Source organism: Salvia splendens, chromosome 5 (assembly GCF_004379255.2).
Source record: "Salvia splendens isolate huo1 chromosome 5, SspV2, whole genome shotgun sequence".
Lineage (NCBI taxonomy): Eukaryota > Viridiplantae > Streptophyta > Magnoliopsida > Lamiales > Lamiaceae > Salvia > Salvia splendens.
In genome coordinates this window covers 36656971-36678592 of record NC_056036.1, presented here as the reverse complement: position 1 = coordinate 36678592, position 21622 = coordinate 36656971, and the positions used below count along the sequence as shown (strand labels likewise).

General features: G+C 42.4%; 3 protein-coding genes across 4 annotated transcripts; 1 reads left to right on the top strand and 2 right to left on the bottom strand.

The window, feature by feature from the left end:
* Positions 1-1202: 1202 nt before the first annotated feature.
* Positions 1203-5465, top strand: LOC121803282 (uncharacterized hydrolase YugF-like). Its single transcript, XM_042202962.1, has 4 exons — positions 1203-3102; positions 3424-3516; positions 3627-3694; positions 5215-5465. Exons 1-4 carry the CDS (start codon positions 2479-2481, stop codon positions 5360-5362), a joined length of 933 nt encoding a protein of 310 aa, XP_042058896.1. The 5' UTR covers positions 1203-2478; the 3' UTR covers positions 5363-5465.
* Positions 5466-8673: 3208 nt separating this feature from the next.
* LOC121805998 (steroid 5-alpha-reductase DET2-like) lies at positions 8674-9869 on the bottom strand. Its single transcript, XM_042206061.1, has one exon. The coding sequence runs from the start codon at positions 9730-9732 to the stop codon at positions 8950-8952; it is 783 nt and encodes a 260-aa protein (XP_042061995.1). The 5' UTR covers positions 9733-9869; the 3' UTR covers positions 8674-8949.
* A 90-nt stretch (positions 9870-9959) lies between these two features.
* Positions 9960-11981, bottom strand: LOC121805997 (metacaspase-1-like). 2 transcript variants are annotated; one of them, XM_042206059.1, is made up of 5 exons: positions 11450-11981; positions 10961-11291; positions 10751-10871; positions 10498-10667; positions 9960-10194 (listed from the first exon to the last, which is right to left on the bottom strand). In XM_042206059.1, exons 1-5 carry the CDS (start codon positions 11757-11759, stop codon positions 10098-10100), a joined length of 1029 nt encoding a protein of 342 aa, XP_042061993.1. In that variant the 5' UTR covers positions 11760-11981; the 3' UTR covers positions 9960-10097. The 2 variants fall into 2 exon arrangements, with proteins under 2 accessions (XP_042061993.1, XP_042061994.1); XM_042206060.1 differs by having other exon boundaries at positions 10503-10667.
* Between the last annotated feature and the right edge of the window lie 9641 nt (positions 11982-21622).

Here is a 21622-nt window from a genome sequence, read left to right as displayed (position 1 = left end):
AGGAGTAAAAAGCCAAAATTAGTCCTAAACATATAGCCATTTTACAATTTTGGTAGTAGACATTACGTTTTAAATTATTGCATCCTACACATTTCAATTCGGGTCAGACTTAGTCCAAAATGGACGGAACTGTCAAATAGTAAATAGTAACAGTCAACGTGTGTTAACCCTATTTTGACCCAATTAAAATCGTTTTGATGATAAATTTTTAATTATTTTGCAAATAATAATCACTCTCAAACCCCCAATTTCCTTCCCAACAACAAACCCCCAATTTCCTCTTCTTGTTCATCGCTCTCCTCACCACTCTCAAATCCCCAATTTTGGCCCTCTTCTGATTCTTCTACTTTGAAGACTCCTAATTCTTGCAGCAACCCAAAATTATATGCCCTTCTACTTTGAGAGGCAACAACTCATCGTTTGCTGCCCCACCAAGAACTGGTAGCAAGAATTTGGAGAACAACTGTGATTGATCCATGTGATTGATCCAAGAAAATGCAGCACTGTAAACCGCAATTCCTAAGCAACTACCGTTTATTTCTTGAATCTCCACTGCATTGGTGATTATCGAACGCAAAGCCCTCCAAATTTACATCTGTGGTCATCTAACCGGCAATTCTCTCCAAACAATCATCTACTTGGGATTCCCCATCTTGACAAATGGATTCATTTTTTACTCCTAATTGAGGCGAAAAGGTGCATTCTTGAGGAAGGATTTTGAAAACGCGAGCAAAGTGGAGGGTGAGGCGGAGGTCGGAGGAGGAGTCCCACAAGAAATGAGGAGAGTTGGAGACAATGTGGTGTTCACCAGAGGAGGAATGGGTGGCAGAATAAGTGACCGAGCAGCTGAGGGAACAATAGAGAGGAGTTGGGACAAAGTGGGAATATCGCTGAAAGGGGATAAGGGATGCCGAGGAAGGGTGGAGAAGCAGGCTGAGCAATGGAAGCTGAGCGCAGAGTCGTGGAGGACGGCGGCGAGAGGGCGAAGGGGTGGAGTGAGGTCTTCGCCTAAGCCGATATCTTAGATTGCTTTCATCTCCATTTTCAGATTTGTAATGAAAATTTGAAGAAATTGTTAATGGCCAACAAATTAGCTTGAAAGCAATGATATTCAATGGAGCCAATAATCAAAATTAAGAATTTAATTGGGTCAAAATTGGTTTATCACACGTTGACTATTACTATTTGACGGCTCTGTCCATTTTGGACTGAATCTGACCCGTATTAAAATGTGTGGGATGCAATAATTTAAAACATAATATCTATAACTAAAATATGTTTAGACTGAATCTGGCCCGAATTAAAATATATTTAGGATCAATTCTGGCCATGACTCTATCTAATCTATATAATAGTATCACCTTTATCCACAGTTACTTTCCTGACTCCTGCAGAGAACACATGTTCTCACAACTGCTCATGCTCATGGTTTTTTAATAAACGGTGGGCAATATTCATTGTGATAGTAAAGACTATATAATTTCGACATAAATAATGAATTAAAAAAAGTTCAAGAATCGAAACTTATTGTATAGAACATTATTAAAATAAAACAAATAATATTAATATGACCGAACAATGTTTGCCTATGTCTCAAACAAGCCGTGTACAATAACATTCTACATAAAATCTTCTCCCCAGATGCACAATATTTATTGGGAAATCAGCGTTAAGGATTGCCATTTGAATAAACTGCAAACTTGTTCCAAAGTGAAGATGGAGTAATAAAATGATGCCATGGAAATGAAAGCACTTTATAAAAAATCTCCATCCTCAACCACAATATCAATTCGTGTACATACACATTACATTTATGTATATTAATATTAATATTGGTAAATAATCAACAGATTAAAATCAACACCTATCATTATAGATGTACTCCCTCCGTCCACCATTTAAAGAGCCATTTTGACTCGGCACGAGTTTTAACAAATTATTTGACTTTGTGAAGAAAAGTAAAGGGAGAAAGTGAGTGGAATGTGAGACCAATTTAAAGTATTAGTTTTATATTGGATTGTGAATGTAAAATGTTGGTGGGACGTGGGATCTTATACTAAAAGTGGAATAAAGCAAATGGTTCTATAAATCGTGGACAAGCCAAAATGGCAAAAAGGTTCTTTAAATCGTGGACGGAAGGAGTACTACATAAATTGACCGAAACTCAAGTAACCCTAACAATAGCCCTCTCTCCTCCCTCCCTCCACCAAATCTCCACACCTTGCTGCAGTCCATCCATCCAAACTACATATCCAAATCCCCCATTCCATTTCCATTACACACAAAAAAAAAAAACAAAAAAAAGAAGAGAGAGAGAATCCCAATTCTGCCATGCATATTTGTGCATGTGTATGTGCGTGTATGTAACAATGCCCCATTAAATCAAAACAAAAATCCTTACATACATATATATTCATACGTGTTATAAATATAAAAACGCACATACACACACACAGAAAGAAAGGAACAAAAAAAAAAATGGCCCGTAGCCTGAGCCTGACCGGATCGGCGGACTTTCTGTACCGGAGCTTCTTCTCATACTCGGGGCTCCGGTCGACGAAAACGGATCTGCAAGAGGGTACGGTGATGCACTGCTGGGTGCCGAAGAGCCATAAGGCGTCGAAGCCGAACCTGATGCTGGTCCACGGCTTCGGCGCCAACGCCATGTGGCAGTACGGCGACCTCCTCCACCACCTGATGCCGCGCTACAACGTCTACGTCCCCGACCTCCTCTTCTTCGGGGAGTCGTGGACGCGACGCCCTGACCGCTCTGAAGACTTTCAAGCGCAGTGCCTGATGCGCCTGATGGAGGCGCACGGGGTGGCTAGGCTGAGCGTGGTGGGGATCAGCTACGGCGGCTTCGTCAGCTACAGCATGGCGGCGCAGTTCCCGGAGATGGTGGAGAAGGTGGTGGTGTGCTGCTCCGGGGTGTGCCTGGAGGAGAAGGATCTCAAGGAGGGGCTGTTCGAGGTGGCGGATCTGGAGGAGGTGGCCAGCATTCTCATGCCGCAGACGCCGCAGAAGCTCAGGGAGTTGATCAAGTTCGCCTTTGCCAAGCCGGTCAAGGGCGTCCCTTCTTGCTTCCTCTCCGATTATATCCACGTACGTCGTCGTCTTTTATTCTCGTATTATCATATTTGTTTTGGTAGGGACTATATATTCTAAATTTCGAATTCAGAACTCTAAGACAATATATGATTCATTAGGATCATTGAGACTTTAACATAATAATCAAACAAAATGCTGAAAATTTGATTAAGTTTAGTGGTAAAATTTTATCTTCAAAATGGGCCAATGAATTAAACAAAATTGTCTATGTATAAAGAAGACATAACATTTTGATGAGGAAGATATATGTAGTTTCTCAAAGAGATATCTTACGTACTTATTTATTTTGGTGACAAATTGTTTGGTGGAGTGCAGGTTTTCTGTACAGAATTTCTTGCTCAGAAAAAAGAACTAATTCATGCTTTAACTGCCGACAGAAAGCTCGACAGAATACCCAAGATCGAACAGGTTATGTAAATTATTTCAACTGCTTTTTCTTATAGAATACGAGTATATCACAATTTAAACTATTGCTTAATTATTTGTTTTGTCCATATATATATATATATATATAACAGCCAACGTTGATCATATGGGGAGAGCAGGACAAAATATTCCCACTGGAGTTGGGATTCAGACTCCAAAGGTTAGAGACCACCAACATAGTACTTCATCCATAATACCATTCACACTTTTCTTGTTAAGTTGTAAATTAAAGACAAAGTAATTAGTGTAATTAAATTAGTAATTTAAGTATAATAAGAAAATACTTAATTAACTTAGCTCTAATATCTTAATTAAATATCCTGATTCTTATTAAAAATAAAATAGTATTCTTTTTCTATCTACTGCTCATAATTATATACTTATGTTATTGGTATTGATTTAAAAAACTAATTTATCATAACATTTTTATTCCTATTTTTGATTAACCAAATTTTTCAAAGACATATTTTTTCACATATTGCATTATTTCAAAATTTCAGTTTTTACCTAATCATAAAAATAAAAAGAACACGATACAGATCCAAATAATTTTTTTTGTACTTTTAAATAGCACAAGGAAAATGTAAAAAATTTGAAAAAAGAGAAAAATTGAATAAAAAATGACATAGTTTGGTATAAAGACACCACAACGAGTGTTGCGCGTTTTATTAAGTGTATTTACAGATTCACATATGATTAGATAAAAATTGAAAAATGTAATACGTGAGAAAAAACTATGCTTGAAATTGATTAACTTAAATATCAAACGAAAATCTAAAAGAATAGAAAAGATTAAAAAAAAACAGTGTGGATGCAAAAGACTAAAGTCCAAATTTGGTCCTTTATATTTATTCTAAAAAACTTTTTGGTCCTATACATCAAGTATGTTACTTTTTGGTCCCAAACAATATATTTCGGTCCACAATTAACATTTTCCTTTAAATTTAACAATCAAACATGTATTGATCAAATTAGTGACTTGATTATAAATCTAGTTAATCAGGTTAACCTAACAAATTCAATATTATTATTTATATTAATATGTTTTTACCTATAATAAAAGTATTAAAAGTCATGAAATAGTTTTTACATATAATATAAAATATTAAAATTTATAAAATTTTTACCTATAATATAAAACTCAATTATAATTTATAAAATATTCACAAATTTTGTTTTTATTATAGGTGAAATTCATAGGAAAAATGTTTTATCAATTTAAATTTAATATATTTTAATTTAATATTAATTATAGGTAAGAAGTATTTTATAATTTTTATATTAAATTAGTTAGGTTAATTTGACTAATTAGATTCATAATTAAGTCATTAATTTGGTCAAAACATGTTTGACCATTAAATTTAACGGAAAATGTTAGTTATGGATCAAAACATATTGTTTGGGACAAAAAATATAACTCAATGTATATGACTTCAAAGTTTTTTAAAGCAAATGTAAGAGACAAAATTTAGACTTTAGTTGGTGTAAATAACATCACTGCACGAGATGTTGTGTCAATAGACACCGCAGAGGATCCTCTCCCAACATATACTAATATTGATAAAGAGTCGAACAAAAACAATGCTACTAAATGGTGTTTGATGTATTATTTTATATTTCTTCTTCTTTTATTTAAATCTTCACTTGTGAAATTGCTAGATTGTAATAGAATAATTGCAGGCACATAGGTGACAATGCAAGAATTAAAGTGATAAAGAATGCTGGACATGCTTTGAACATTGAAAAACCAAGGGAGTTTGCTAAGCATTTGAAAGCATTTTTAATTGAAGATAGTTCTAGCCCAAGATCAAATTGGAATTGGAGTTAAAGCTCTAACTTGAGTTCATATTCAAATTCAAGTTCGAGTTCAAGTACATATTCGAATACCAACCCTTACTCCCTTTCATCGTTGCGACAAAAAAATTTCTTTAGGGCTAGTAGCCCTTGATATTAGTTCTCTCTAAAATATTTGACAAATTTGTTAATTAATTTTATTGATCATGTATGCATAATATTTTTGCTACATGATCATGATTACAGTGTGAATCCATTACTATTCGTCTACAAAAAGTTTTGCTTATCATAGATATAAGATTTAATACAAAATTTATAAAGTGAAAAATAGAAATATAAATAAAAATTTGTAAGTACAAAATGAGACATATCTACAATTAGGGGTGGTGAAACAGGTACCCGCGGGTACCCGCACCCGATTTCAGCCAGAATATCAGTCCCGATACCCGTCCCGCATTTTATCGGGTTATCCCGATACCTGAGTAGGGTAACCCGTACCCGACACTGCAGGTACCAGACCCGAAACGGTACTCGAAACTGCATTTTTTAATATATGTGTGTCACTCTTATACGTATATAATATATCTATGTGAGTACTGATACTGAGTATTGTAGTATAATATATACGTGTGTGTACCTGTATACGTGTGTACTGGTATTCATCATCAACATAAGTAACATTAACACATATAAATATATTATATATGTGTCAATGTGTGTGCTGTTGCATACTTAGTTTAATATACTACGCGTGGAGCAATGGAGGTAGCGCGTGAAATGTGCGGTGAGTAGACGAAATAAAATTAGAAGTGAAATTGGAAGAGAGGTCAGCGGGGATTAGAATTTAGAGGATACGGAGTATAATTTATTGGATATTACACATTTGAAACTAATTAACTAAAATTAAAAATTTGAAAACCTTAACTATGAAAAAATCGGGAATTTTCGGGTTTATCGGGTATACCAGCGGTATGAGTACCCGCACCCAATTTCAGCCAGAATATCACTCCCGATACCCGTCCTGAATTTTATCGGGTAATCCCGATACTCGAGTCGGGTTTCCCGTACCCGATAGTGCGGGTACCCGACCCGAAACTGTACCCGAAACTGCATTTTTTTAATATATGTGTGTCACTCTTATACGTATATAATATATCTATGTGAGTACTGATACTGAGTATTGTAGTATAATATACACGTGTGTGTGTACCTGTATACGTGTGTACTGGTATTCATCATCAACAGTAGTAACAATAATATATATAAATATATTATATATGTGTCAATGTGTGTGTTGTTACATACATAGTTTAATATACTATGCGTGGAGCAATGGAGGTAGCGGGTGAAATGTGCGGCGAGTAGACGAAATAAAATTGGAAGTGAAATTGGAAGAGAGGTCATATGAGATTCGAATTTAGAGGATACAGAGTATAATTTATTGGATATTAAACATTTGAAACTAATTAACTTAAATTAAAATTTTAAAAACCTTAACTGTAAAAAAATCGGATATTTTCGAGTTTATCTGGTATACCCGATACCCGCAAAACTCTAAAATACACTACCCGCCCCGCCCCGTTTCCCGCAATCATCGGGTAGCGGGTACCTGATACCCGATGAGTATCGGGTCGGGATAGGAATTACCTGTTACCCGCTACCCGTTTCACCACCCCTATCTACAATAAGTAAAATTTATAGTAGTAATAAATAGATTGAAACTAATTCAGATATTTTTGTGACTGGAAGTAGTAGTATTTAGAGCATCCACATCCGTTGGGCCGCCGCCTTTGTGGCCGCTTAAGTGTTGCCCCCTCCAAGCAGTCGGGCAATTCTTCCACCTCCAATGCATGCAGTCAATGCTGCCAAGCATACCGGGAAAGCCATGGACGGTTTCGTGAAGACGAAGCAACCGTTGACAATCATCGGTGGTGGGTGTCCGAAAGAATTCATCACCGAAAACTGAACGAATGCCATCGCAAAAATTTTTAAGACAAAGGATTCCAGTGGACTCACCGACATGCAAATACTCGTCGAAGAGGTCGGCCGTTTGCCTAGTAGCGAGTTGTCGGATGACACACGTACACTACTGCAACACCGAGAGACTTTGCCGACCGGCTGCATCTGGACCTGTTTGTAAGTATTCAACACGGGCGGACAATGTGTTGACAATACGCATGAACAAGCGCTTTGACATGCGAAAACGGCGCCTAAAGTAATCTTCCGGAAACCGCGGCTGGTCGGAAAAATAGTCGGCAACGAGCCTTTCGTGGGCTCCCTCCCGGTCGGAAAAATAGCGACGAGTTGATCTAGTTGGTTGAGGAGGAGGAGCGGGGGTATTCGCTGCGACATATGCTTCATAAGAGGCACGATGTTGTTCGTAATATTCTTGTTCTTCGCGCTCCGCTTCCGCAATGAGATGGGTAAAATCCATTTGAGGTTTTAAGTGTGAGATGAATGTGTAGATAAGTTGTATGAAAAATATGAATGAGAGATGATTTGATGTGAAAAATGAATGATGAATGTGTGTATTTATAGATGATTTTGGGGGGAAAAAATTCAAAAAAATACAGAAAAACGGGCAAAAAATGGCCATTTTTTTGGGATTGTGAAAATATATTTTTTTATTTTTGGTATTATTTTTGATTTTTTTTAAAAAAATGATTTACCAACTGATATGTCGTTGGCCAATCAGAACGCGCCACGTCGCCTGCTCGCTGGCACGGACGGACGAACGGCTGCATGCTCACCGATGTGGATGCTACTAGTTTCAAAATGAATTATTCTGGTCAAGAGAAAAATAAATCTCTACTCCCATAGCTATAAATTGTGGACTAGAAAATGGGGGCAGAATAAAATAATCAAGAGAATAATTATATAATATTTCAAAATGATTTTTATGGTATAAATAAAGGTTATTTGCATACAAATATATAAAATGTTGATATTTTTAGTTTTTCCTTCAAACAATATTTAATGAATACAAATGCATGGACTTTGGAGTTTTCAACTTTTTTCCATAAACAAAAAAATCATAACTGATACTACTATGACAAAGTAGAATATATGTGACAGTCAAAATGATGTCATTTTAATTTAATTAATTTCTTTAAGAAATAAAACATTAATTCGACATTACCAGAATCCTCACATAACTATATACCCCTGTTTTCTCTTTTCCTTCACTCTCTTCATAATTTTTCCAATATTGATTCGAAGAGGCTAGACTAGATTACGTTATTTAAAAATTAAACTTCTACATTAATCTTGTTTTATTTGTTAGGAATAACGAGAATAATTTAATAACATTGTTAGCATATTAAATAATGTGGCAATATTATATAAATATTTTTGAATTCTCTTGCAGTGGAAAATTATTCAAATAAACTAATCCCACAATTAAAAAACCCCTTTTCACATCACAACTAACAAGTAACTTTCTAAATCGAGGCTACAAACAAATATGAAAGGTTTTCATACATTTATATAAGATGATTCACATGTTACAAAATCGGAATATGAAACATTTGTGATTGCATGTACGAAATTGTAGTAGAAACTCACATATCATAAATTAGAATCCAGAGGCAAAAAGAAGAACATTCGATAAATAATAAAAAGTCAACAGAAAAATGGGATAATAGCTTTCCTGTTGGTTGGATAATCGCCAGCAAATTTCTTCAAATACCATCTATGATTTGCCATCGCTCTCGGCACCAAATTGGCACAAGTGTAGACAAAAAAGGCCAGCCCGGCCCACGACCACGTCATGAAGGCCCAGCCCGCCCACTCCAAAATCTCCCCCAAATAATTAGGGCAACTCACCCACTCAAAAAGCCCACCTTTAGGCACCCTATACCCACCCCCCTTCTCCTTTAGCGCCAACAAAGCATAATCCGACGAAATATTCGCCGCCGCCCCGCCGGCGAACACGGCGGCACCGGCTCCCATCCGCCACCAGAACCACCGATCTTCGCTGAGATCGGCGTACTCGGAGACCCAGCGCGCCTGCAGGTAGGCGTTGAGGAGGTTGAAGGCGAAGGCCATGGCGGCGACGCTGGCCGGAAATCCGGGGGCGGTGGTGGTTTTGCGGCCGCGGAGGAGGCGGAGGGGGTAGAGGAGGGTGCGGTGGAGGTAGTGGAGGAGGAAGGGGGAGATGAGGGCGGCGGCGCGAGGAGAGGGGGAGTTTTTACCGAGGGGGAAGAGGAGGAGGGTGAGCCAGAGGGTGGGGGATTCCATGAGGAACCAGGCGAGGGGAGGGGGGAGGGAAGGGCCCCACCCGGGGCGGTGGTGCTTGCCGTAGGGGGCGGTGAGGAAGAGGAGGGAGATGATGGTGGGTAAGGTGATAGCGAAGAGGGAAAGGAGGCAGTAATTGTAGAATTGTTGATCCAGAAACAGAGACATTCTGTTTTTGGTTTCTGTGATTTCGAATCAGAGGAAATGGATTTGTGGACTATTCTAGTCAACTCAAAAGAAACGCTGAATGAATTTATGATTCTTTAATCTTCTCAATTACTCTATATCAAAATAAAAGAGTTTCTATTTTTAGGGAATCAGTTAATTTGTGTGGGGACTTGGTTATGTTTTATGACTTCTTATTCATTCTTTATGTTACAGGGCACATACTATTATACAGACTGAATGATTTTATAATAATATAGATATTGAGAATAGTTATAGTGCAAATTACTAATATAGGGCACATAGCAGTTTTGTGAGTCAAATACAGGAATATTTATACACTTTTACATCACTTTGTAGTAAATTCATTACTTATTTAGTTCTTTATCTGCAGCCCATCCATCTCTATATAGTAAAAGTCTTCGAGTGAATCTCAAACTTGTGAGAAGAAGACAGTTGAGGTTCCTACATGCAAAAGTAAACAATCAATAAGTATTACTCCATATTACTGCATGCATAATATAGGAGGAGTATATATCTAATGTGCAAAGGATGTGTTGAATGGCCCAAAATCAAACTTAACTTGAACAAGATTATTAAGATGACATTTTCAGCCAAAAGCATGAGAAAACAAACAGCCCTTTTGTAGGAACACAGGCACCTTCTTACCTTTGCCAAAATCTAAGTTTGCTAACTCAATTAGAAAATATCTTGCTTAGGTTTATGCAAACACAAGAAGAAGAAAAATGTATATGTAAGCATACATACCGTACCTGTATTGGTTTGTAGTCATATCTGTTGAGACCAAGAGCCTGTTGTACTGCCCCTATTCTGTTGCGCAGGGCAAGCATCAGATGCCCATAACTCACACTCTTGGCTTGATCCAATGTCTGGACAAAGCTGTAAGTAAGTGCCCCCATTGCAATGCCAGTGAAAGCCTGTATAGATATAGTAGCACCATTCCTTAACAATGAAATCGGGTACGTTAGCAAGTTTGATGAAATCGGAAAATATGACATACAGTGGTATCTCCGGAGCTCTGATGATCATCGCATGCGCTGATAGAGATGGCCAAGCCCCCGCTGGTGCCTTTGTAGGCGCCATTCGGGGGGCGATGATCCTCCCACTTGTAGTACGCTTGCCTGATCAAACACATGAGGAGTGAGTGAGTGAGTGACACACATATATACTATAGTGGGGTGAACGCTCTAAGTCAAGAGAAAATTAAGACCTATTGACTCTGCAAACATTTGTGAGATCTAAAAAGGTGCCACTAGAGCAAGTGTCGACGATGGCATGAAGGGTTGCCCCTCTCGGCAACGGCCTAACAATTATCGCATTCAGTTCATCATCCAGTATCCTTCCCTCTGTCTCGTAGTCAACCGGCATTAGGGACTCGTCATATCCATCCACCTCGTCCCCATCGCGGTCCCTCACCTGCGACCCATGCCCCGAGTAGTGGAACACCAGCGAGTCCCCTGCCCGGCTGCCTTCAACCAGCCACCCCAGCGCCCTACGGATGTTTCTCTTTGTCGGTACACGCCTGTAGTCCTCTTCCTCCTCTGCGCCACATATATTTTCTCAACAAAATCATACTACAAGACTTATACTCCTATTTACGTGTCATGTCAGTTTTTTTAAAAAAATTTACTACCACAAAATACAAGTAGACTAATTTTGTTTACGGACCAAAATGACAAAACAAGAATATATACTATACCTGTTAGGACGAGGATGCTGGAGAGGGGAAAGCGGAACTTCTGGAGCAGAAGTCTCTTCATGGACATGATGTCGTTGACACTGCCCCGAAGGCTCTGTCTATGCCCCTTGTAGGTGATGCCACACAGCAAGGCTCGTTTGCGTCCATAAGCATGAGAGGGGGGACTCAGCTGCTGTGGTGGTGCATTGCTTTGATACACCCTACCATCTGCTGCATAGGCGCAGCAGCTAGGACAGGTGTGGCTCTGCGCGTTGAGTGGCACCGCATATACCATCCGGCACCACCTGCAGTACATTCTGTTGCTCGCCATTCTCTCTTAGTTTCTTGGCTTGGACAAGAGTTTATGTTAATGCTGAGGGTTCTTTCCTCTTTATTTATAGGAAGATATATATGGAGATACTTTCAGTCCATCGAAATAAACAAAGGATTAGCCTATAGTATTATTTTTATCTATCTAGACTAATCCTTGGAAAAATTGTTTGGGACTGAATCAGAATAAGTAGGCTACCAGTTGAGAAATGAATATAATGAAGCTTTTTTTTGTGATTGCAATAAGTCGATTGGGTTCCATGCTTATCAGGATATCATTTTCTAGATAAACAAATAAAATCTCTCGAATGCTGATTCTCTTATGCCATAAAAGCTTCATTCATGTGTTTCACGATTCACTGATTTTTATAAAGGTGCACGTGTAACATACTTGGTGGTAGCTTTGCTAGAATGCATAATACTTATGATTTTGTTTCACATTACCAAAAAATCAACAACTTTAGGGTTAATCAATCCATTTATATTTTCAATTCAAAAACCTTCTAAGAGCATTGACAATAGGGGCACGATCTCACAGCCAGCCGATCGATCGGCGGTGAGATCGTCCCCTATTATGGGTGAACCGCCGATCAATGGTCCCTCCCCAATGCCCTACATGTCGTCGGCGCCGACCACAATCGGCGCCAATTGCAGCGCCGACCGCCTATCGCGTATTTTTTTATTTATTTATTTTTAATTCCAAAACTCACACTATAAATATCCTTTCTCCTAGTATTTCATTTCACCCACACCCACACGGCCACACCCACTAGTCTTCTCACACTCCTCTCTCTTTTTCCAAATCTTTGTACTCGAAATGGAACCCCGTGACAACGATGAAGACGAGATACAAATGATCTTAGAACAAGCCATGTTAGATTACGCAGTGCGCGTAGAGGAATGACGACGGCAAGAACAGTTAAAGCCGTCGGTCCCTAGGCCAATCCAGCATTGGCAAGCGGGTCTTCCGTAAGCACACTGTGGCTGCCCAACGACTGTACTTGGACTATTTTGCCGAAGAGCCCAGTGAGGTCTGATGGTTTTCCGCCGGCATTTTAGAATGCGTCGAGATCTTTTGTTGTGCATTGCTAACACGTTGGCGGCACATGATGATTACTTCCAGCAGCGTCCTGATGCCAACGGAAAATCTGAACTATCGACGCTGCAGAAGTGCACGACTGTAATGGGGCAGTTAGCTAATGGAGGGGCGACAAATATATTCGACGAGTATCTCTACGTCGCCGATACCACTGGTCGACTAAATAATTTTCATCGGAGAGTTGTGGAAGCTTTCGACGACACTTATTCGCGGAAGCCAAACACTGACGATTGCCAGTTCCTGCCGGATATGCACGAGAGGGTATACGGATTTCCTGGAATGCTGGGAAGTATATATCGTATTTGTATGCACTGGGGCATTACATTTTTCGATGATTGATAACGAACGATCTTGTGACATTTTCAATCGATGAGAACACGTAGAGTTCCGTTGCCGCCGTTTTAGCAAAACAAACATAACTAGGATATGCTGCATAGTTTATCTTTCAGGTTTGGTGTACCTCTCGATGTGATAGACCAGATCAGAGCCACGCCGATCGAGTTGGGGGCGAAGGATGTGAGACGGTGGAGTCTGACTAGCCATAGCGAGTTCTCTGTGACCTCAGCCTGAGAGAGCATCCGGACTAGATTTGCCGAAGAGGGAGATTTTTGGCCTTATTTGGAATCAGGGGTTGACCCCTACCATCTCGGTGTTAATTTGGAGGTTACTTTTTGGTAGGCTGCCGGTGGATGAGAAGTTGCAGAGGAGGGGGATTGAGTTAGCGTCTAGGTGTCAGTGTTGTAGGTCTCCTTCGGTTGAGTCTCTCGGTCATGTCCTCGAGTCAGTCGGTGGTTTCTGCATGGGAGTATTTCGATGCCTGGTTTCCTTCCTCGCACACACCGATTCACACGAGCACTGATATTGCACTTAGACTAGGTCACTGGCGGAGGTCTTCCTTCCAGAGGGCTCCCACCATGCATATTAGTTTCCTGGTTCCCTGTTTGATTGCTTGGTTTCTTTGGACGGAGAGGAATGGCTGCAAGCATGGCGGTCGTCCTTTTCGTCATTCACATGTTATTTGGCAGGTCACTCATCACCTGCATGTACTTGTTCTGGCCGGCAAGCTCGCCCCGAATCATTGGAGGGGATGCGCGCCGTCGGTTGATTTCATGCCTTTCTCCCCCAGACAACGTGTTCTGCGGTCGCTCATGGTACTATGGCATCCCCCTGATGCACCTTGGGTGAAGCTGAACACAGACGGTGCCTTCTCTACATCTACACTGGAGGCGGGGGAGGGAGGATTGGTTCGTGGCTCTGATGGAGGCCTTATGCGGACCTTCTGTGCTCCGGTTGCTACATCATCGAGCTTTGAGGTGGAGCTTTTGGCTCTGATTCGGGGTTTGGCGATGGCTATGGAGCTTTCTACTCACATTTGGATAGAGTTGGACTCAGCGGCTCTGGTTAGCTTGTTGTCATCTGGACATCTTGGCGCCGCAGATTTTAGACATCATATGGCTTTGATCCGGAGCATGACATCCCAGCGGCACGTTCGCTTCTCACACATCTACAGAGAAGGGAACCGGGCTGCCGACTTTCTGGCAGGTAGGGGGGTCCAGACCCCTGCCCTTACATACTTTGATCCAATCTCTGCGCCTCGGTATCTGAGGCGCTCGTTAGGATTGACCAGTTGGGATATCCTAACTTCCGCTTCCGACGTAGAGATGTGGATTGAGCGTGAGCTCATGATGGTTTTTTTAGCATTTCTTGTCGTCTTGATAGCATGGAGGATCCCAGCTTGTGGGACCTCTGGTTTACATTTTCATGTTCTCAGTTTCGATCTTAGTCACTTTTGGGCTAAGATCATGTTGTTGGAACATTTTATTTTGATCTCATTTACGGGGTTGGGGGTCTGCCTGTAACCCCCCGCCCACAAAGGGAGATTTTTGATTAAAAAAAAAGATATGAATTGTTTCATTCTTTTGGTTAAACTTGTCTTGGATTAATTTTTTGCATTAAATATTTATGTATTTTCATAATACTCCCATTGTCCTTGAAAATTTGTCACTTATTTCCATTTTCTTATGTCCTTAAAAATTTATCACCTTTCACTTTTATCATATTCCACTAACTCATTCCCACTCATATTTTATTATAAAACTAATATATAAATGTAGGACTCCGATAAGGCTCATTTCATACATCGGTTTAAGGGTAAAATGTACTCTACTTGATCGGTTTATCGTGCAAAGCAAGTGTTAAATGTGCAGGAATGCCGCTTGACCAAAGCAACAAGACCAAACTGATCAAGCAAGTACAATAGGCGAAAAAGGCCAGATTTCGGGGGAAGTTGATCAAGGGGAGTAATCAAGCAGTTAAGGAAGGGACCACTGGATGTCATAAGAAGGACACGCGAGGCTATGAGCTGGATGGTGCGCAACATTCTGTTATCAAGGACAACGTTCTAGAAGGAGACACGTTCTGATATATGAGACGCAAGGACGGAGCTGAGTCACGAATTTGTTACTAAAAAGAGTCGTCGTTCTAGAAGAAGAGCACGTAGCAATCAATGAGTAGTTCACTCTCAGCATGGGCGAATATTCCCTGCCAAGATCGTTATCCAGCTGGAGGTCGTGCCGAGCCTATAAATAGAGAATGTGCCACCACATGAAAGAGATCCGATCATTTACTTTCCGCCTAGTTTAACTTAGTTCAGTTCTCTAGAATAGCTTAGCTTAGCTTAGATAAAGTAATGTTTAGCTAGAAAGGGCGACTGAAGAAGCGCTGCAGAATACATTTTATCTGTCGGCGAAGTCTTAAGTTTCCCGCCGAGGCTCTTCTCGGTTTTACTTGCTTTCGTAATTTCCAGAGTGTTAGCTTAGTTTAAAATTCACGCTGTACTATTCTAGTTTAATCGAAGTTGTTTTCGTTTTCATCCTCGCATTTACTGCTTTAGTTTCAGTTTCGTTATGATGCACTTGATCCCGTATTTAAATTTACCTTGTTCAAATTAGTCAGTTTAATTCTGTCTAGAGTAAAATCAGTAGTTAAAAACTCCCAAGTTAAAGCGTGACAGCAGTCAACCCCCTGTTCATTATTCACACACTTGATACACCAACTTCTCTGTGGGAACTTTCCGCTTTACTGTTAAAGTAGTGCAAAATTGGGAGTTATAAATTACTTTGGTGGGTAAACGAGCGAAAGCGAGATCGACTTGATCAAGTGGCAACGACATTTGCTAACTGATCCAACCGGTTCAGTTATCTTTCCATATAACTTGGTCCGAATTCACGCTTGTCGTTCACCTAATCCTCGCCAAAATGGCGACGTTGCCGGGGAAGCATGGTGTTATTTTATGTTTGTGCGTAGTGCGTAGGAGTACATAATCTTATTTCTTTCTTTTCTCATTTTGTTTTTCTTACTGTTGATGGGAAGGTACCAATGCGGTGGACACTGGAATCATCCCTTTTTACACAGAGAGACTTACGCGCATTGGAGAGTCCAGGAAGTCGACGTCGTTACCACTCGTTACAGAGCCGCACAAGCAGCCGCACCCGCAGCCGCTGAACAACTGACCAACGAAGAAGAAGAAGATAAGAACACACAGCCCAAACCACCAACACCTGAACAAGCAGAGATGGCCTTCGTCGATAATGACTCGGGAATCGGCTCTCTGCACGCTCATGATGAGAAGGAGCCCACACATTCCATTGTCGTTACTCCTGGAATGCGGACCATTGCAATCAAGTCAGGAGTACTGGCCGTTCTATCCCACTTTTACGGCCTTTCAAAGGAGTGTCCGTACGCTTTCCTGGAGGAATTTTGCCGATATTGTGATATCCAGCCTGTACCGGCTGGATCTACGTCTGAAGATCATAGGCTGAAGGCAATCCCTTTTGTTTTGAAGGGCGAAGCTGGAGTATGGCTGTCGAGACCGCCAGAAGGGTCCATCAAAACATGGGCCGAGTTTCGAATGATCTTCCTAGATCATTTCTTCCCCGCGTAAAAAATGAGTGCCCTGAAAAGGGAAATCACAGGAGCCAGACAGGAGTACGATGAGCCCCTCAGCCAGTATTGGGATAGATTCCAAGGCTGCTTCAAGCATGCCCCAGCCACAAGCTAGGGGAACGGGAGATCTATTCGATCTTCTATGGTAGAATGACAGTCGACAGCAAGAACGACCTAAACCTCGCAGCTCAAGGAGATTTCTCGAAAACCCCATTTATCCAAGCCAAAAATATACTGGAAAGGCTAATCGAGGCCAAACGCTCATACGAGACGTCTCGAGGACAGTATAGAAGAGGAGCAGTGCATGTAGCAGAGGCGTGCAATGATGAAAAGTTGGAGGCTCAATTTGAGCAAATGGAGAAGAAGCTGCTTGAGGCAGTGGAGAAAGCCAGACCGCTTCCACCACCTGCACCGAAAGAGATGCAGTATGCGCCGCCACCACCTCCGCCAGAAGAGCATCATTATTACTATTGCGAGTTTCCCCCCGAGGCGGAGCCGCAAGCCCAAGTGAATGCTGTCGGCCACTGGAATGCGAATGGCAACTGGATCCAGGGTAAACAGAGATACGCTCCATGGAGAGACCACCCTAACTTCAGATGGAGTGATCCAAATCAAAGCCAACCACCCTCGACACAGCAGATACAACCCTCTGACGGGCAGCCCAACTGGCCTGCTCGAATCCAGGATAGGCCAAACAATGGAAGAAACAGAATGCATGGAGGTCAGACAGGGTGGTCAAGTGGACCTCAAGGGAACTGGTCAAGTGGAGGACAGTCTAACTGGTCAAGCCGACAACAGGAAGGAGAATGTGGGTACCAATACCAAGTCCCTCAGTTTAGCAACCAGGGAAGACAGCCGAATAATCAAATGGTGAGTTATGTTCCCTAGTACCAAAGAGGAAACCAGCAAACCCAAGGGAACCCACAGTACTTCCAAGGAAACCAACAGAATCACTTTCCCCAAAACCAACCAGAGCAGTATGGATCTTCCGGCTACTACCAGCAAGGCCATGGAGGAGGACGTTTCAATCAAAGATATAACAAGCAACAAAATGAAAGTCCAGGGGATGTGATGACCCCGCATCAACCCCATGATGCAATGCGAGAAATACAAGAAGCCCAGAAGGAACAGAGGGCTGCACTCGATATGCTCACAAAGCAGTTATCTCAAGTCGCCATGTCACTGGACGAACTGAGGGGAAATGAAGAAGGATTCCGGCTACAGTACAACCACCACCTGAGCGAGAGAATGTCAATGCAGTCTCTCTGAAATTAGAAGGAGTTTATCAAAGCCCATCTGCGACTTCTCCAGCACCCGAAGACGAACCCAGTCATAAAGAAAGCTTTGAGTCCAGCACCCTTGATCAAGTCACAAAAGAAGGATAGCCTAACGCCCTTGAAAAAGTCACTGAGAAGGGAAGGATGATCGAAGTAGAAAATGAAGCCGTGGCAATCCAACCTAGTGATCTTCCTCCCAAGAAGACTGACCCAGGGGTATTCACGCTCCCAATTTCCATCAGAGACGTTCAAATGGAGCACGCAATGTGCGACCTAGGGGCTTCCATCAATATTATGTCATATTCTATATACGAGAAGCTGGAAGATGCTGAGCTTGTCAAAATCGATATGGTGATACAGCTAGCAAACGGGTCTTGCATTTACCCCGAGGGAGTTCTGGAAGAAGAAATCGTCAAGGTGAACAAATTCATGTACCCTGCCGACTTCTTCGTCATAAAGACGACAGAGCCAGGAGCGGAAGAGCCTGTTGGCATCCTTTTGGGAAGGCCATTCCTATCCACAGCCAGCACAGTCATCGACGTCCGCCATGGGACGAGGAAGCTGGGTTTTAATGGAGAACAACTTACATTCGAAATTGATAAAGCTGTGAGGAAGCCACAGGACAGCGAGAGCATTCAATCAGTATACGCTATCAGTCCTCGGGAACAAAAGTATCTAGAAAATGAACCCTTCAACGAACCACCCTCTGGTTCCACTGAAGATGAACAGCTTAAGAAGGAAGCAGCTGAATGGTTTGATGTAACGATGACTGGGGAAATGGATGAACAAGCCATCGAAAAGACAATTATGGATTTCTGTAAACCGCCATGACCAGCTGAGTCAGAAGAGATCACTCGACCGGAAGGGGTCGAAAAACCACCTGACCAAGCCGCCCCGTTGAAAGGAATGCTGAAGGAAAATCCCTTGCCTACGAAGCAACCATTATCTCTACCTACATCGCCAGTTACCCTCGAAAGACTGTCCAACCAGATGTACCAAGAACCAGTCAAACCAAATCTGCAAGGACAGGGAGGACAAATGATGAAAGAACAGAGGATGGGACAGGGGGTGGTCAAGTGGAAAACATCAGAGATTGACCCAGGACCGTGCATGCATCCCATGTTAGAAGAAGGAATGTCACCCCACCTTGATAGACAACGCAGACTGGACCCCGCTTTAAGAAAGGAAGAGCTCATAGCGGGGTAGGAAGAGCTACTCTTCCACTGTCAACTCAAACTGGTATCCAGAAGGCGGAGTTCGAGATGGGCAGACCCTCGTACCACCATGGCAGTGCACACACAGGAGGCGAACATCCAAGGAGACCCTCCCAATTCGTTCTCCTTCGTGTTAAAGAGTAATAGGGTTGATCCCTACAAAGGCAAGGCCAAAGCGGGTATGGTGGAAGAAATTCCACTGATCCTGCCCAATCTCAACCAGTGACTAGGTAGAAGGAATGATCGGTTACTCATGGGTAGTCTGCTTGATCAAGCAACAAATTCTAATCAATTAAAGTGATCAAGTGACATCCTAAAAGAACCCGATCAAGTCCTTAGTAGTTAGTGTAAATAGTTTTTCTTGTGATAGTTTTATTTTCTTAGTTAACTAAAAGTTAGGCGGAAGGAAGGAAACTGATCAAGTGGAACTATTTAGGTTTTTATCCAAAATTACTTGTCCACTTGATCAGTGCAATTTGAATTTAATGGGTAGTACAGTGATTGAGTTGATCAGGGGCTGGTGATGAAAGGATGTGTGCAGTCATTGGAAGGGTGTCAGACGGCGCCAACTACCACATGAAGGGACGCCCTAGAGAGAGGGACGAAGCGTATCGAGGAAGGTAAGCCAGCTGGCACTCTGAAAAGGCGTTCCTGTACGTGAAGACCCACAGGGATCTCAACAGTAGAGAATCCCAGCAGTCGCGATATCATTATAAAAGGAAGATTTCAGATCCGTATGCCACTTTCACCCAAGCCGTCTACAGTACATTCTTTTTGCTCGCGTCAAGAATTCTCCCAAAGTTCAAAACTCTCTCTCCAAAACATCGTCTTCTCTACCCAGACCTACCCACATTATAAATAAAAATGCTGATTGAACAAATCCCAACTTAATCCTCGTCTTCCAGTGCCCGTGCCGACAGTGATAACTAAGAAGCCTCCTCCCAAGCCCAAATAGAAAACCCTAGCCCATCCTCCCCGTCTCCACCACAAACAAGCGCCGCTCCGCCTCCCGAGGTGGACGAAGAAGCTATCAGGCGCCTAGATAGGATCCTTCGGAGCATGCCCTCCGATACGGATATTCCGACCGTTTACGCCACCATTAAAGCCTGACTGGGGATTTCCCTGTCAAGGGGCCGAGCCACAACTTCCACACCCCAAAATCCTCTCCAAAACCCTCCATCCTCTTCCCAAACACCGACCCTCCGTCACACCCCTACGCCTACACCTTGGTTTGTACTAGTACAGTATAGTAGAGACGATTCTGATGAAGAAGAGGCGCAGCCGACCGCCACTCCAGTCGCCGAAACAGAGGCCGTGCCGGCACAACCGCATGCAAAGGGTACGACTACTCCCAACACTCCGACACCACCAAGTGGCGGAGGCTCCAACTCCCCTACTCTCCTAGGACAGACACAACCGATCGAGGTTGTAAATATTGATGACGATTCTACAGAGGACCTTCTGCCTGCTCCCAACGAAATACTTCAACAAAGGAAGGCGTAATGGAACTTCATTACACATGCAGAAGATGAATCAGTCCCGGATAAGGAGGAGGAGCCGTTGCGCCGTCAGACACGCAGAATGGAGATCAACCGGTTGATAGAGCAGGTGAAGGCCGGGGTGGCTAGTATACAGAGGGTGGGGGAGGAGCAGGTGGAGAGACCCCGCGTAGTGCGGTCGATATTGGATGAGCCGGAGGAGCCGGAAAACCAAGGAGCCGTTGGGGCGATAAACCAAGAGGCCGAGGCAATTGAGGACAGCCGTCAGAAGGCTGAAAGGAAGAGGAAAGGGAAGGGGACTGTTTTGCCTTCCCCAAAAAGGATGCGCCCCGCAACCCGGGGCATTGAAATTTCTAATGCAGACCAACCTGCCCCTCCGCAGGAAGGAGATGAGGGCAGTGATACAGAGGGGAGAGAGATCAGGTGGGCTCGGACATCCCGCAGGCAACAAGGAAGGCCTGCACCACCCCCCGCCGCCGACTATTTCAAACAAACTGTGGTATTGACCACGGATCTCCTCAATCAGATGCTGATATTTGACAACCCCAAGTGGAACGAAGAGATCCACCAGAGGGAGACGCCCACAAAACGACTGAAAGCCGGCAAGAAACTCCACCACCCAGCCCTGGCGACTATCCGGGTTGAGAAGAAGTTTACCCAGTACATTACTGGAATTGGTTTTGACTGGGTGATGGAGATTGAGGAGACCTTCGTGCCAAAGAACCTGGCTAAGGAATTTTTCACGTCCTTTCGGTTTACCGGGAGTACAAACTTGGAGGCCAGGAGCGTCTCATTCCGAGTGTTCGGCCGTCAGTAGGAGATGAGCCTGA

What these genes read in the sequence shown, in the direction of transcription:
- LOC121803282 (XM_042202962.1), top strand. Translation starts at nt 2,479, where the DNA reads ATGGCCCGTAGCCTGAGCCTGACCGGATCGGCGGACTTTCTGTACCGG. An exon ending in TCCTCTCCGATTATATCCAC is followed by an intron (nt 3,103 to 3,423) that starts GTACGTCGTCGT and finishes GGTGGAGTGCAG; the next exon opens with GTTTTCTGTACAGAATTTCT. An exon ending in GAATACCCAAGATCGAACAG is followed by an intron (nt 3,517 to 3,626) that starts GTTATGTAAATT and finishes TATATATAACAG; the next exon opens with CCAACGTTGATCATATGGGG.
- LOC121805998 (XM_042206061.1), bottom strand. Translation starts at nt 9,732, where the DNA reads ATGTCTCTGTTTCTGGATCAACAATTCTACAATTACTGCCTCCTTTCC.
- LOC121805997 (XM_042206059.1), bottom strand. Translation starts at nt 11,759, where the DNA reads ATGGCGAGCAACAGAATGTACTGCAGGTGGTGCCGGATGGTATATGCG. An exon ending in AGAGCTCCGGAGATACCACT is followed by an intron (nt 10,668 to 10,750) that starts GTATGTCATATT and finishes ATATCTATACAG; the next exon opens with GCTTTCACTGGCATTGCAAT. An exon ending in TACAAACCAATACAGGTACG is followed by an intron (nt 10,195 to 10,497) that starts GTATGTATGCTT and finishes TTTTGCATGTAG; the next exon opens with GAACCTCAACTGTCTTCTTC.